Source organism: Falco rusticolus, chromosome 6 (assembly GCF_015220075.1).
Source record: "Falco rusticolus isolate bFalRus1 chromosome 6, bFalRus1.pri, whole genome shotgun sequence".
Classification (NCBI taxonomy): Eukaryota; Metazoa; Chordata; class Aves; order Falconiformes; family Falconidae; genus Falco; species Falco rusticolus.
In genome coordinates, this window is record NC_051192.1 from 53,322,013 (window position 1) to 53,339,189 (window position 17,177).

Below are 17,177 nucleotides of genomic sequence, written 5' to 3' on the forward strand. Positions count from 1 at the left end.
AAAAAGTGATGGTTCCATTTCAGAGCAACTTTCAAGGTTTCAGAATTTGCTTTCATTTCATGTTGGAATGAAAGCAAATCCTTTTGGAAGTGTTCATCTGTCCCCCTAAAAAAAAAAGACACCATGCCCCTATCCTGTCCCTTTAAAACATTGGTTTTGGAGCAAGTTTTGAGGTTGCTAATGCAGGAAAAAAAGAAACATGCATGTTTGCATGTGGAAGTTATGAAGGGAGAAAAGACATAGTACCTGTACAGGGTTCAGAACTTTAAACCTGTGTCTGATATTTATCCATCATTGATCAGAAAAGCCAGCCTTAAGTCTGCGTCTGTCTCCTCCAGTCTTCTTATCAGGTAAAAATCCCTGTTCACCTCACAAAAATCCTGTCTGAAAATTAAATACTTCCAGGTACCATTTTAATTAGTTGAAAACATGGTGATCAGCTTTTTGTTTGATTCAGTCTATTCACTAGAAATCTAAACACCTTGACAATCTGTGTTGACAACCTTTTGAAATACTTTTGAGTCCATATTTTCTCACATATATATTCAGAATGGTGATTTCTTTTACATCCATAAGGGAGTTTGAACTACCACCAGACTGGTGGCTGCTTTCTTTGTGTCTTTTTTCTTGAAAAACCCAAGTTTGGATTGACTATCTTTTCTCCTACTCACCTTTTCTCAACATTTGTCTCATCTATTTGGTTTTGAGCGCTTACATACTAAAATTGCAAAGGGATAGTTTACTTGAAATATGCTTGCTTTGCTTTTTTTAATTCAAGTTTTATTCACAACAATATTGAAAAGCTCAGGTGATGCTTTAACATTTTAAAGCAAACCATTTTAAATTCTGGATCTTAAACTAAATGACAGAAAACTGGCAAAATTTAAACCATGTTGCTTTCTTGCACTCCTGTCCTGATCATCAGTTCCTGATGGCTGCAGCAAGGTTAAAACAGCTTAAACAAACCTGAACCTTCCTCTCAGTTCTGAAAAACAGCTCACCTTTGACAAAAAAAGCATCAAAACAGACTGTTCTGGTAGTGGGGTTTTCTGAAGATATTACAAAGCTTTATGATTTTTTTCCCCCAGTCCATTTCCAAGCAGTGCTGGAATCTATTGCTAAGCTTGGAAACACTATAAGAAGTTACTATCTCATAAAATTTCCAGCCTTCTTTTGCAGTTTCAAAGGTCTCAAATAATCTGCATATGCTGTAGATGAACATCGACATTTTTGGATACCTTTCAAAACAAAATCTAAGCTCTGAAGTTCTGGAGATTTGCCACTTGCTTGACACAGACGTTTACTGTGCAACAAGATTATAAATCTAATAAATAAATGTATTTTGACAGCTGAGAATTATTGTGTTAGGAGGACTGTTAAATATCACCTGTAATGGGGTTCCACTACACACCCACACGCACACACAAATGCTTCACAGTAAGTCTGGCCCAGCATAGCTAAAGAAACAAAACATACGAGAAGCAGAAAAGCAATATGATTGCTTTTAAACCATTCACAAAGACACAGAGGCTACATCCTTTAGCACTCACCGCTGTTCCCTCCACTACAGCTGGTGAGGATGGGACCGGAGAGCTCTGGCTGTTGCACTGGAAGGTTTTGTAACTTACAGAACGAAGTCTTTGATACCCTGTCAATGCATGCAAAAAGTACAGGTTGAAGTTTCTTAGTCTTGAAATAAGTCCAATCATGTGGAAGTATCATCTCTACAAAAAACCAAAAAGCCAAAACCAAACAAAAAAACACAAACAAGCAAGCAAAAAAGCGCCTTATTCTAAAAGGTAAAAAACCCTTTTAATTTATATCCCTGAACAATGCAGTTGCCCATTATGAGTAGGAAGTGTTGCCCAGCACTGCAGGCTCCCATAGGGACGGTAGCAACAGTTTTATATTTAATGGGGGTTTTACATGATTTGAAACATGGTATAGGTTACTCCAAAAGGCTGTGCTTGTATGGGAACAGAAATGTACAACGCATCAGCTAAAAGCATCTTCCCCAGAAGAAATGGGAGAGGCATTGCTAGGTGAGGACCCCCTTCTTTATCTTACAAATGCAAGGCTGAATGTCTGTCACAAATCATGATAGATAAGACTACCTGAAAGAAGCTGGTTTTTTTCATGGAGCATCTTGTACATGCCACATGTACAAAAAAACCACTGGGTTTTTTCCTTTATTTTTTTCTTCTTTTCTCTGGTAACTGTTCAGAATCGCTGTAAAATTTAGCCTTATCTCTGTAGAATGGCACAAAGAATATTCAAATTTGCTATTGTGATGAAAAAGTTGCATTATAAATAATAATAGAAAAAGAGGAAATTCTTAAACTCATTTCTGCAGACTCCTCTCAGTTTAACCTATGCTAAAATCTATCAGGTTTGCTACCCTATTTATTCTCCTCTACTGAATTTTTTTTTTCCTGTGAACATTTAAAATGCAAACTCATATTTTTCCTGCAGCAGTTTTCAAATAATTTTAGGCTTTTCAAGTAGTTTTCTGCAACAGTAAATAACATGTATTAACTTTGAAACCTAAAATTATGATGCTGGGTGGAGGCAAGTGAGATTGAAGGCCTTTTCAATGAAACTGCTCTTTTTTTTTTCCTTTTTACATGACAACAACCTTAGTCCTAGCTACATTAGTAGAAGATTTTCTATGGTATAAATAAAAGTCTTCAGAGTTCAGAAACTTAGAATAATTCCATTCCCATTGGACAGCTTTTCATTTCTCATCTCAGCAACTTCAGGTCTTAAGTGTAGAAAGTCTACTAAGTGATTGCATCTTGTCCAAAGCAAGAAATATCTGTAATCGGAGTGTCTAGTGGAGGGACCACAGTATTTGTCTCTTATGGACCATCAAGCGAACAGTGACTAGTGGCCAGCAGCAGTTCAGTTCACAGTTTTGCTGATGGTGTAAGGGTGAGCTGGAGCAGGTGGTACTGTAGTTCATCTGGGGTAGTTTGGACTTCATTTAAATATTTGAGCTTTTTATATGAATGTTTTCTGAGACTTAGGCAGCTTTTCAGTAGGAAGCTGAAAAGCATGTGCAACGCTGTGACTGAATTCTAGATGTCTGTGGCTACTGGCAATCTTCACCTGAACTGCAAAGCCTCTGTCTCCCATGGAGACGTCCCTCTTAGAGTTAGTAAGGGGAGTTCCTGTTGGTTTAACTGTAAGTTTGCCCTGAAAGTGGGCTGCAAGCTTTGCAGGATAATGCACTTAAAAATACCCTTTTTTTCTTTTTTTTCCTCTTTTTCTCTTCTCATTACTTAAATAACAACATGAATACTTGTTCCCTTTCTCAGGTTGTTTTTAAGTGAATGTACCAGGTCCATAACTGGGGCATGGGAGACTCATATTCTGAATGTATTAAGCAAGGGGCTCAGTAATAATATTTGGTGTTCTGACATTGTGACCAATGGAAAAAACAGATTCACAGGTATAGTCCTGCCAGCATACCTCTGCCCTTACATAGAGTTCTTGAAACATCCTCGCTGAGGTGCTTGAGTTTCGTGTCTTCTCTACCAATACTTCACTAAAATAAGACTTCTTTAATGGCTGGAAGATTGATACAAATTATTGATCGTTATAACATTTCAACTGCTGAGTTGCACCACATTGCCTTACTTCACTGTCATCATGCAGAAGCAGCCTGGGTTTACATGTGACTGCTAAACTGGACTCTGGATGCATCTCTGTGCGGTCTGTATTCAAAATGCAATGTAAGGAGCTTTACACAGAGTGATACTTAATTCATGAGTGGCTCAGCATTCAGCCTGGCTGGCACTGAGGAGTACGTGTTCAGTATTTGCAGAGGTGCCCCAGCCAGCCCTTGCTGCTCTGTGAGCACGCCATGGAGAGCCATCACACACAGTGGTGTCATTGTTATTCTATAACTGTGTAGATCCCCTTTCTGCATTGGAAACCCTAGATAGCTCATGTTTAGCTTAATTCATTATGGTATCTTAAAGAGCCTGGCTGTTTAAAAATGCCATTCTTTTATGGGCTATCATAGACATAACAAAATACTATCTTCATTCTCACAATTCACATAAAGAACTGAAGCACATCAAAACTAGAGTGGAGTTTTCCATAAAGAGGTATTTTACTGTTTGCTATTTACTTTCCTTAAAGAAACACTCAGTATTTGTTTCATTAAAATGAGGCTTTCAGCGAGAGTGAAAAGTTTCACTTGTTTGAACTATCGGTACAATGAGTTAATGAATGAATGAAGGACATGTTTAAATTATTTGAAATTATATGAATTAAGGTACCTTTCTGTTCTTGGATAAACATGCTGATATGATTTTCCCTTTGTGAAAGAGAAAGAAGACATCACTGGGCAGAAGGTTTTTTTGGCTCATAAATTAATCTTGGTTAGATTCATGAATCTAAGCATCCTTTGGGGAAATGTTACTGTTGCCTGTGAGCTAAAGAACCAGGTTGTAAATACTGGACATGATTTCTGAGTGCACAGCTTATCCTGTATTCTCAGGAAGGCTGCCCTCAAGCTCAGGTCTGCCTGTGAGCTGGGCGTGAGCAAGACTTGTATGTACGTGCAGTGCCTGGGCATGTCCCTTGGGCCAGGGACATTGGCTTGGCCACTCCAACTGCCGCTGGAAGGCAGCTCTGTGGGAGAACATACTCCTGAGATGTTTTGTCTGGATAGAGAGAGAGAGACATAGTGGGTAGGTTTGGTTCGGTTCTTTTCCTAACTGAAATGAGTGAAAGAACGAAGGTGTCAGTCTATAAAATAATCCTCAACAGACATGGGGAGCTTGCACACTCTACAGATTGAAAGCAGAACAGTTTTCACTTGACCTCACCCCTCCCTTTTCTCCTCTGCATTTTCATTTTTTCCCCAACTTCTATGAGGAAAAAGGAAAAAAGAAAAAAAAGAAAAAAAAAAAAAAGAGAGGGAGGCAGGTTTATTATTTGGACAAAAATATATTAAAATGAGAATGTATTGAGAAGTGGTATCAGGTTGTTTTTTTTTTTTAAATAAACCTTCTGGTAAAAAAATGATTATAGGGCTGATTTTTATCTTTAAATACTCTTAACTAGGAGCTGTCTTGTCATTTTTCTCACTGTAGACACTGCATTTAATGTATAGGGTGACTGCAAGTCTCCAGTCTGTAATACTGGCAATCCTGATACAAACCCTGATCAGCCCCAAACTTATTTTGGTTTTGGTACTTTATGTATGTTATGTGTCAAGTTGTTATCTATCAAGCCACTGTAGTAATACTGTATATTTGCGAAAAAAACCATTCAGCATCTTGGTGAGCAAAAGGTATCTACATACAGAGATTATAATTTATCTAGTCTCTGAAAACAAAAGCAATTGGCTTCTGATTATATACTTTCTAGTAGGTATTTAATAGGGGTGTATAAAGTTTTAAGTACATTCGGAATATTTTTTTGTGGAATTTCCTTTGCTCTTTTAAATGTGTCTACTGATATATGGAATACAGGACAAGTAACACTGAAATAGTATCCACAATTTCCTGGAGGTGGAATTGATCTCTTTTTAAGATACTCACATTTTTATTGATAATATTTCTCCAAGCAGAATTTGCCAAAGCCAGACTGCACAGAAACAAGGTGTATAAAAGCATTCGTAGGCACAAAAAAGGTATCTTTTTAGAATCAAATATTCGCTACTGCAATTGTATGAAATTAACCTTTTGTTTGTTTGTTTGTTTGTTTCATGAAGTTTTCATTTCTGCTCATATATTTTCAATTTGAGTTTCAGGCTTTATATAAAATGAACATCTTAAAGCAAGTGAAGTAGAAACTACTAGTGCTAAAGCAATAATACTTCAATGAAGGCTAGGAACCACAAATGCAAGCTTTCTCCAATTTTCAGTGCAAGAATTATAAATTGGCCCATATTAGACTTCTCCAAACTATTTATCAAATCTCTGTTCTGCTCAGAAAACCTAATCTAGCCTTTGGTATGTAAAAAATCAGAAAGCTCTAGCTTTGTTTTTTGTTGCAAACATTTGATTCAGTTCTAGTCAGGCTGTATCTCTCCAAATGTGACTGTTAGGAAATTGAGAGAAATATTATTGTGCCAAGAAGCAATCCAGCACAACATTCCTTATTTTATCTTAAAGTTAGCTATCAAAACTGCTGGGTGGTTGCAAAATGTGGAAAGAAAAAAAAAAAGAAAAGAAAAGAAAACAAAAAGAAAACAACAAAGACATCCCACATTGCCTGCCTCTGTTAGATGCCAGTTGAGGAGAGCTTAAGCTAAGATTGCTCTGCTGTTTTGTTTGAATCCAGAATGCAGCAATAAAAATAAGTAGTGAGAGAGTCAGCCAGCCCTTGTCACAAAGCAGTGAGTCTTTATTTTATGGCTGTGTCAGGCTAAATGTCTGTGCTGACATCCTTTCCAACCCAGGAGGCTAGTAATCTCCGCACCTTTGAAATTGAAACTTTAAGCATGTATAGCTTGCTATGTGTTTCGGATCACTAGAGGCCACAGCTATTTGTATGCTTTGTTGGTAGACATGATCAGCTCTTTGAAACTTAGGTCAAATATCATAGAAAATCTTAATGTTATGAGTAGTTTATGCTACATAAACCCAATGGTGTCTTGTGCTCCAAATAAAAATCTTTTGTGCTAAATTAAGGACAAATTATGACCATTTGACTTTTATTGCATCACTACCAGTTAGCAAAAGGGTAGAGCAGTAGGAAAGAAACACAGAAGTAGAGAAAAAATCTGGTTCATTGTTAGACAATTCAGTAAAGCGCCCAGGTAGATAGCTGACTTTAAACAGCTTGTTGCACTGTTTATTTCTAAATTTAAGGGCAAGGAAGTGTGTATATGTAGGTATTCTGGCATAATGGAGGGGCAGTATAGGAAACCTACAGAGAAAAGCAAGAGGTATTTGGATTATCTGTCTCTATGCTAGGTCTATGTGATTTTAGGAAAGCTTTCTTTTTAGTGTAAGAACAGCTAAGTATCTGTGGAAAGCCCTCAGGGGAACTTTTTCTTCAAACGATTAAGTTTAACCACTTTATAAGTAGTTTTAACAAAGTGGTAAATGTTTCTGATCTGTTCAGCGGGATATTCCATCTATAATAAAATAACTAAATAAACCGTTGAAGTGTATTTTATGAATAAATACATAACAAGCCCATGTCACACACAGTAATCTCTTTGAAAGCAAGTGAAGTCTGCTCAGTGTATTGGGACTGGGAAAGGTACTTTTATTCTTACTGAAATGTACAGCAAACCAAGAAATACCGGATGAACTAAATCAAAACCTTTGCAGGAGATTTATCTATTCTTTTGGCAAGCTGTTTACTTTTCCATGAGAGAGTCTGGGTTAGATCTCCCTGTGGAGCCCCAAAGTTGCTGTAAATTCAATTGTATTAAATGTCACTTTAGAGATGGTGTTTACACCCTTGATGAGTTTGTGTCATTGTTTTAAAGATAAACTTCTCCTTTGTAGTAATAAACTTCTCTCTGTGTGATATATTATTCAAGGATTAGCCAGCAGAGTTGAAGTTGATAGATGTTTTCTTCTTTTTTTCTGAAGCTCAGTGTTTTTGGTGCTGTAGTGTTAGAAATAAGGCATAAACCGAGATTAGTTCCAAGTCAGTCCTGTGTGCTTTGTGAAGCTAATTCTGTTTCCAGAACTTCCTTGGGTACTGAAATTTCCTATTGACTTCAGTGCTGTCTCAGGAAGTCCCATGCTCCCAGGTGTCACATGCCAGGATCTGGTTCTGGACCCTGCAGCAGTGTACTGGCACCACTCAACTTCATAGGTGAAAGTCTTGCCTGTTGCAGAAAATTAAGATGGCTTTATATTTCACCTGTGCCTTCCAGACACTGCTCTCCTCTGGAAGCCAGAATTCAGAAAGGGCAATTCAGAAAGACCTGCCCAAACAGCTACAACTCTGTAATCTCCTCAGTTCTGTGTATTTCTGTCCACTCCCACACACCCATTTTTGCTTTCACTTATGGTATATTTGCCTTCTTAAACCTCTAGCTGCCTTTGCAGTCCTGGTGCTAAGTCTCAGTGGTACAATCAACACACTGGCCAATGTACTGTGCTAAAATGCATCGAGCCCAGCCCAGTACCAGCCCAGCTGGACAGCTGATACAGACCAAGTGAGCTAATTTAAAGGTAAACTTGTGCATCTTCATGCTCAGTTTCTACGATTGTTTTCCCAGCAAGCTTCAAACCCATTTACCTCGAGTTGAGAGGATAAACTCTTACTGAGTCAGTCTTGACATCATTCAAAATTACAGCTGGGCATACATATCTGCAAAATTAGTTTTCCCCATTGTCTGAGTATAGGCAAGTAAGGCTTCATTTCAGGCAGCTTTTTACAGGTCTTAGAACCAAACAAGTCTTTTCGCTAGGTCATATACCAGATTCTGGCTTGAGCCTGCTGGCTCCCTTATTAATACTTAAGCTGTGGAGAGAAATAAAGTATAGTGGGAATTCTAGTCAGAACCCAGTAACATTTTCAAGCCCGTTATTTTTCCACTAGATGGTTCCAAAAGTTTAACCAAAAACAGATTAAAAAAAAAAAAGTGGCTTTTTTTTGAGCTAGAAATCCAGTATAACAACAGTGAAACAAGGCTGACTTGTTTCAGTGATGCATAGAATGGCACAGTGCTTTCCATCCTTCCAACACCTTGCAGATAGACTCAGAGTCCTTTCTGCTCTCAGGTGGTTTGTCACAGTGTGATGCCATTCACCCCCAAAGAGTTTAACCTGCTTTGGTCAGGGTGCATGACGATCAAAATCAAAGCTGTGGGCTGATTAATCAGGACAGAGGTACCAGGTAAGTTCCATCACCTTTAGTTCTCAGTCTTCTTTCAAAATATTCAGGGTCCATCCTGATCTGGGTTATTCCTGGTCTAGATAAAGAGGAAAGTTGGATCGGTATGTGAGACTTCACTGGTATCACCTTAGATGTCAATATTCCTATAAACCTCCTCCTGGCAAGCCACTTAAGCCCAGACTCATCCTAATAATCTGAGATTCATGTGAGTTGTCTTCGTAGTTACACAGTGCTCAGAGGGGCCCATAGACAAGAACTGTCTGAGTGCACTCACAGGACTTTGCACAGTGAGTCCCAGATATGGTGTCCCTGTGTGAGCCTGAGCAATGGCCATGTGGAATATTTGTTTCCCTATGGATCAGGTTCTCACCCATCACTGACTTCTGCTTGTTAGTAGCTGCAAGGTTTCCTTACATCTATCTCTTGTTTGATACTTGCATGTGAGCTCATGTTTCAGCCTTTCTCCCAGTCATGGCAAGAACTAATTTTCTTGTCCTTTTTCAGTTGTTATTTTACATCAGTGTCTAGCACCTAAATCTCTTGATTTCTTGTTTTCCTTTGGAAAATTTGTATGAAATCACACAGTAGATTTAGAAGGTACTGCAACCAGGACACAAATGAAGATGCTCAGATGGTGTAGTCTTACAAATTTATTATAAAAAATATTATAACTTATTTTGGCTTCAGTGGTGTTGTATTTGGAAGGAATTTACCTTCCCTGAATTAATAATTTTATGTTCATTAGTATTCTGAGGAAGAATGTTTTTATATGTTGTCTTTTTCTCTTGACCACCCAATTATATTTTTTCTGTCAGGTTTGGACCACATCTCTGCATCATAGTTATTCCCCTGTGGTAATGCCTTGGTGAAATAAAAGAAACAGAACTGGGAATATTTTGACTATACACAGTTTCAGATGCTTAACTTGATAAGAGATCTTCCCCATGGGTTTATTTTGGGTATACCGAAGCACAGTAATGCCCAAAAACTTTAAAATGTTTCCATGGTTATATAATACAAAAGAAAGCTTCAAATGTGAATTTTATATTCCACTAAATTTGGTCATTGTTGATTTTATAGCATATTAGATCATCCACAAATAGGAGGCCATTAGAGCATCAGGCTGTTTAGGAACAAGTTGTGGACAGTTTTGGAGAACTTCTCTTTCTCCTTGGCATGTTTTTATGATAATTCAAATATTGGAGTTAATTTACAACCCTGCTGGTACTATACCAGAGACCTTATGTGATGGAATTTATATCACTTTTCCTTTTAGACATTTAAACCACATGTCATTCTAGAAAAATGAGGACAGAGGTCCAACAAAGGAGTGATTTATTTTCAGTTAAAATACTAGCTACATTAAAACCACATGTTACTAAGTACTGTATAACCAAACCACGCTCAGAAGGTGGCTTACGACACAAAAGTTTGCTTAAAGTGTTTTGGTTTTTTTTCCCTCAAAAAAACCTTTGGTGGTGCATACATTAACAGATTTTACCTGAGCTGCACAGTACATTGGCTATAATTTTCCCTTCAGACATAAAGTACCGGAGTATAAACTAATTCGGTTCACTATTACTTCTCTTACATTTATGGATGGTTGAACTTCTCTGCCTGTTTTAGGTAACATTGCATCTCTGTGAATATCCCTTCTGAAAGAGCATAATACAATTAAGGTTGTTAAGACTGAAACATAGTTTTTCAGAGTGAAACAACTGTATTTTGGGCATTTTACCAACATACACTATCATAATGCTCCTGTGAGAAGAGTAAACTGATGCACAGAAGTAGTGCATGCAACTCAAGACCAGAAGGGAAATCAATACGAAGATTAGAATTACAGGGCCCCAATTTTGTTTTCAGGATGCAGATGCTGAGGACCACTTTCTGTCCTCATTATAGTACACTTCCACCCCAGGTTGCCTAGGACTTGAAGGGAATATTTTATGCTAATGTTGCCAGGTGAGTTGTCCAAAGCTTGGTGGAGATGACCAGTGAAGGATTTATCCTGTACAAAGGACTTCTGCTGTTGGAGCAAGCTTCCTTGCTGGTTCTGTGCATGTATGTATGAGTGATACTGGCACAGAGAGGATGCTCAGGGGACTGGGGTCTTAGGTGGCTCACCTGTGTGCTCCTGGGGACCCTGTTAAGATATGCTGGTGTCAGGTGGGGAAGTGGAAGTGTTGTTGCCTCACTGTTCAGATTCTGTTCAATGTGCATGGACTAGAAAGCCTGCATGGACTAGAAAGCCCATCCCCATGCTTTTGAAGAACTGCCCAAACATTCACAAATCACCAGAACACCCCTGTCTCACAGGTAATTGCTAGACAGTTTTAACACTAAAAGGAAACTAGCCAGTTACTGTCAAACAGACTTTAAACAAAACAGGGATCAGAAGCAGCAAATTTCTCTGCTTATATGTTTGAGATCATTCTAATTCAGATGTTGCAGTCACATCTTGAAATCATTAATACTACCTTAAGCTTGCCTGGTATTCTCGTTTCTCCTGAAATTGCTTAGCTCAAGCAGATCCTAAAGTATTGATTCTGCATCAGCAACGTGCTAAAATTTGTAGCGGCTTTAAAAAAAAAGGTACAACTGCCTATGTTATGTGACTTTCTCAGCCCTTGGCTGCCTAATTGAAATAAAGTATATGTAGCAGACAATATAATTTATTTGCTAATAGTAACTCCACTGAATTAAAGCTGTCTAGTTTGCTACCTTGTCCTGGATGGAAACCAGTACCAGGCAATGTCGGAGACGGTGCAAGAAACCACACAGCCGAAAAAAAGGACCATGTGGTAGACTTGACTTGTGCCATGCCTAAATCATAAACTGTCATATTAAATTTTAGCATAATATGAATTAAGCATGTCCAAAATTATTATTAAATCACCTCCTCAACAAGCCTTTATGCTGTACAATATATTTTATTCTATTTCTTTTACCAGCCTGGTAAAAAGGCACACCTGTAGTCGCAGCTGAGATTGCTGAATAACTGCAGTAAATGATGCTTAAACTCACAGTAGGAAATGCAAGGCAGCTGCATTCCTGCTGCCTGCTTTGCCTTTCCTGAAGCACTAGATAGCTGGTGGTGCCACCAGCATGGAAAGAATATTGTGGGGCACAATGCAGCAGCTATTGCTGTGTTAAATTGATAGGAGAAGCCCTGTCTGGGTTTCTGCCCTTTGGCAGCAGTTGGAGCAGAAGGGCTGTCTCTCCAGGCATCTCTCCATTTCATTTCCCAGTTCTTGATTATTGTCTAGAAATTACTGTCTTCCCTTGGTTTTCTTTCCTAAAAGTAATGCAACTGATTGTACATTTTCACTGATTATAATTCTGGTTTTCTTTATGTGTGTCTCAGAGTCTTCTTCCTTTTTCTTAATATAGATTGTCACCTATCTTTTCTTCATATTGCTTCATCCAGCTGACTTGTCTTTTTCCTTTCTCTAGATGTTTCCAGATGTGTGGCTGAGAGGAAGTACACCCAGGAACAAGCTCGCAAGGAATTTCAACAAGTGTTTATCCCAGAATGCAATGATGATGGCACATACAGTCAGGTTGAAAATATTTCATTCATTATCTTGCATGGCTGGAAAGTCAGGATATGTGTGTTTGCAAAGGATGAAGATGAGACAAATGTAATGAAGGGAAATTTAATTTCAAAGTGAAATGTAATTTATGCTACCACTGATGTTAACAAATGGAAGGGAAATTTGTGTTTTATGCTGAGTCCTTTTTCTTTTTTTCAGTTGGCCAGCAAAAGAGCCAGACATTACCATTGTTCATGTGATACAGTCCCTGTTCTAGGCTGAGGCAGCTGAGTCATTCTTGTAGCCCCCTGAATACTCATCAGATGGTAAAATGTTTGGAATTTCTGATCTGTTCCTGATTTGAACCAGAAAACTTGTGACCAGAGTCCATATCTTACGGCTGAAGCGTGAATCATACAGGATTCTTCCCTATTCTCAGCTGAGTTTCTGCAAAACCATGTGGTCTGAGACTTTGATTTAGGTTAGGTCATGGAATTCAGAGGGGGATGCAGGTAAAAGCTTACCCTGTGATATATATTCCAAACAAGATCACCTTCTTCTGCCTTGTACTGCATTTCAGTTGCAGAGTTGTGCAGAAGACGATCCTTCTCATTTTGAGCATGGTGAGGGAAGTGATATTGGCCCTCAGGAAATATAATGCAATTGATTTCTAAGAGGAATTCCAAGAGTTTCCTTTCTGACAGCTTGGGATATGAATAATGCTGGCAGAAGCACTCTGTCCTGCTCCTTCAGTGGGTGGAACAATATGTTCTCTATGTGGAAAAAAAATCAAGATTGCTTGCTTCAGGAACAGTTTATGTGTCCCTTGAGGAACTTTGTTGTAAGGTTCTCATAACACCTGCACCTCACTATTCTGAATCAGGGTGTAAACAACCACATATTTCAAAAGTCTTCTATTCCATTAGATTCTGAAGGATCTACCACATTTTTCTTGAAATAAACTGTTATTTATGCTAGAGAATCATACATAGAACTGAGATGAGGTCCATTATGGTTTATTGTTCTAGGTTTTGTCAATATAGTTTTCTGGATTAGTCTTTTGCACTTATGTGTCATGAACACTTTGGGATAAGAAGCATATGTCTGACAAACTGCACATGGTTGATGTCATTGCTGACAGGTTCAGTGCCACAGTTACACTGGATACTGCTGGTGTGTCACTCCCAATGGTCGTCCTATCAGTGGTACTGCTGTGGCCCACAAAACTCCCCGGTGCCCAGGTAAGACTTGTTTGTCTGGCAGGGTAATGACATCGTGTCATGAATAGCAGAGTTTATCTGTGGCATCTGGTTAAACTTAAGGAAAAAAAAATTCTTCACTGGAAGAGTGGTTCAGCACAGAAATAGGTGCTGGTGGAAGCTGTGGATGGCCCATTCCTGGGGATTTGCAAAACTCAACTGGATAAGGCTCTGAGAGGGTTGATCTAGCTTTCAAGCTAGCCCTGTGTGAGACCTGCTACCCTAAACCTCCCTGTGATTCTATGATCCATCTACGTTACTTGTACTGTAATCTGGCTGTTGAAGAGGGTTTCTACAGTGGTTATTTGTATGAAATTCGTGTGTCAATATATGAAACCGTGCAACTGACTTGCTGAGATAGTCCTTTCTTTATGCCAAAATTTGCTTGCACATAAACTAATTGCAAAAAAAAATTCAGAGGGCTTTGCCTTTTCTGTATTTTAAGTATGTTGAGTACAGAAAAAGAAAACCACTCCCCCCAAGATATGGTGTGTGACTGTCCTGATTTGTAACATAGCCCAATGAAAGAACTCCCACAGTTTTCATGAATGACCAAATCCAGAGGAGAAATAAAAACGAAACAAAGCATTAAAAACATAATGGAATCATTGTCTGTAGAAATGAATTAGCAAATCAGACTCATTGCTATGTGTACTGCCTTTTATCTTTCATTAATATAATTAGCAGGTGCACTGTTTTTTAGGAATTTGCTTCTGACACTATTTCATTGACGTTGTTAATAAATATAAATCCTGAGTGTATGAACAGTTGCCAGAATTGCTATTCACCTTCCTTAGGGCTGACAGAATTGCACAGAAATAGCTCTAAATATACTTGAGCTCCATGTATTGCATTTCTGTTTGTGCTGTAGCACCATTCTCTGTCAGAGAGCAGGAGAAATAGTTTTAAAAAGCTGTAAATAACCCTGTAATGTAAATGAAGCTGGTAAAAAGGCCTTGGAGGGAATTCACCTCGTCTGATCTACTTCAGTCATTCAAGCACAGTATTGATGTTTTTAATAAATAGATGGAGGAAAGAAGAGATCATGGAGAAAGTTTCAACAAAAATTATAAAAAGTTAATTCTTCTTTTAAGGTCTATCTTGTTTAAACGATTTGCAGAATCTTCCATGCATCTTGCCTGTAGGTGAACTTTAGCCAGAAAGAATACTCTTCAGATTAATAGTTTTGATCCAGTCTGAAAAGTCGCTGCAGAATGACAGTTATGAAAAATAATATATAATGTGCAGGAACCTTAAAATAGAGAAAAATGTGCATTCATTTTAGTGTAGTTATTGTTTATAACTAGATTGCCTCTTCAGAAGACACATGGTTAGGATAGTATTTTTGTGTTTCAGTGTATTCTTGAATAGACGTGCTTCTGCATGTCCATAGCCAAGGCTTCTCTGAAAGCACGCCTTCATGGCTTTTGTGGCAAGATCAATCTGTAGTTTCATCCCTTTCACTGACATCAGTGAAAAAGGGGTTAAGCTGATGCTGGAAGTTCAACACTTAATTGTTTGGCAAATGTGGCACAGCATATGGCATTATTTTTGGCTCAAAATGTTACTGAGTTATTGTACTTTCACTTTTTCTATTTGTATTCAGTCTTATTGAGGAGAAGCTGCGGTGTAGTTCCAGGTTAATTACTAGATTAATATCAGAATTATTGTATCTTTACAGGAACCAATTCTTAGTTCCTCTCAAAGGTATATTCATGTGCTTAGCAGATAAACTGCCAGACGGCTGCAGCTCATTTTTGAAGGGGTGGGAAGGGAAGGTAGTTTTACAGGAATGCTAAGGAGAAGGTGATAGCAGCACTCAATTTTAATTTAGTAGCTCAGAGATATATGGACTACTCCAGGGCCCAGGTAAGTATGCAGAGTATGATTTTGTTCCATGGAAGAGTGTGCATAATTTTCCAATTGTTATGAGACCTTCTCCTATTATCTCTGCACATTTCCTCCCCTGCTTGTATCAGTGCTGTCATGTTTTACTGCTCACCACTTCTCCTTTATCCCTCAGGAAAGAAGTCCAACTACAGCAGGGTTTGGAAATAGATTTGAAATGCCAGGGGATTTTGCAGTGGTAGTGGCTAAGGTCTCAGTCTTAAGAGGTCTGGAGAAACCATCCCATTCAGCAGAGGAGGCAGCTACAGATTTTCTCAGAAAGTTATGTGGTATAATAAGGCAAAACTTTGCTCTTATATTGCAGAATGAAAGCCTGAAGCACAACTGCACCCTTCTCCCATTTCCCAGTATATATTCAAAATTGCCATCTGTTTACGATAAAAGAAGGTTTCTTTCCCCCAGAAGGACTGTTGATGTTTTCCAGATCACCGTTGATTCCCTTCTGTACTTTTTCTTTAGTACCACTGTGCATGGGAATTACAATCAAAATTTTAGTGGGTGTACTGAAGTTGAGTAGATGTACTCCTGTTTTAACTAGTATTTCAGGGATTCCATTTCTTCCAACGCTGTTGTCCCTGGTCAGTCCAACACACCATGTTGTTACTAGCTTTGTTGCAGGCATTGCCTTGCTGTTTTTTGATTTTGCAGGCAGATCTGCTGTAGTGGTGGCATCCTGACACTAGTGCGCTTATGTATTTTCACTTGCTGCTGTGTATTCTGCAGACGTGATGCTATAGCTATTTCAAAGGCATTTTTGCAATTTTTGCAGTTTGTGTGTCCCAGACATTTTTTTCCCCAGGATCACTTTTGCCACCTTTTCCCTTTAGAGAATGTGCACAGACAATCAACATGGCAGGCAGTGTCAACTGTGAACATGTTTTTGAAATGATTTTGTCACAGGAAATGTAATATTATGGAAGGTGTGAAAATTGATCTTTTTAATGAAAATGTTCAGTGTTTCTTTTCAGTTCTAGGTTAGTACTTCAGTAACTTCAGATAGGGTTTGAATACATGTCTAATCAACTGTGCTGTTCCTAAATTATGGGGTAATTTCTTGTCTTTCATTTTCTCCCAGTAGAAACACCTTTGACTTTGGTGAATATTCAGAAATAGGAAAGAAGAGCATGGCAGCCTGGAAGAACTTGGATTTTAATAGAGGAAATCTGGAGCAGAACTTAGGATGGGCAGTTAGGAGCTTGGTTTCCCAGTTCCATCCCCTGTCCATACTTCACATGTACTATATGATATTGGATAGATGAAATAAACCTCTAAGTTAACTGTTAATATTGGTTAGCTGCTTAACGTGATGCTTCCTAAAGCTATCTCATGTCCTGGGACAGAAAAGCGTCACGTGTATATTTGTTATCTATCTATGCACAATAGTTGCATAAGCTGTTTTTTTGCTCATTGTGTTGTTCTTGTTGCTCTTATTGAAGTTGTCTTTTTCACTAGAGACACAAAGTGTGAAAGGATGAAGGTTATAAACAGCATTTAAAATGCAGAACTCTCCCACTGAAATATGTAAACCCTTTGCTTTAATTGCTACATCTTTACCTGGAAGAGCTCTTCTTCCATCCTTTCCAGTTGTTCCCTCACCAGCACTTGATACTGCTAAAACAGACATGATAAATCTCAGATTGTCATTCCGCTC

The 17,177-nt window shown here is 38.4% G+C and overlaps 1 protein-coding gene across 7 annotated transcripts in view; it reads left to right on the forward strand.

Annotated features, from left to right (window-relative positions):
* SMOC2 (SPARC related modular calcium binding 2) overlaps positions 1 to 17,177 on the forward strand; it is a 149,378-nt gene that overhangs the window by 48,787 nt on the left and 83,414 nt on the right. For all 7 annotated transcript variants that reach the window (XM_037392066.1, XM_037392067.1, XM_037392068.1 and 4 more), the window contains exons 3-4: positions 12,280 to 12,386; positions 13,501 to 13,600. In XM_037392066.1, the coding sequence (XP_037247963.1) occupies positions 12,280 to 12,386; positions 13,501 to 13,600 (207 nt within the window). The remainder of the gene's footprint in view (positions 1 to 12,279; positions 12,387 to 13,500; positions 13,601 to 17,177) is intronic.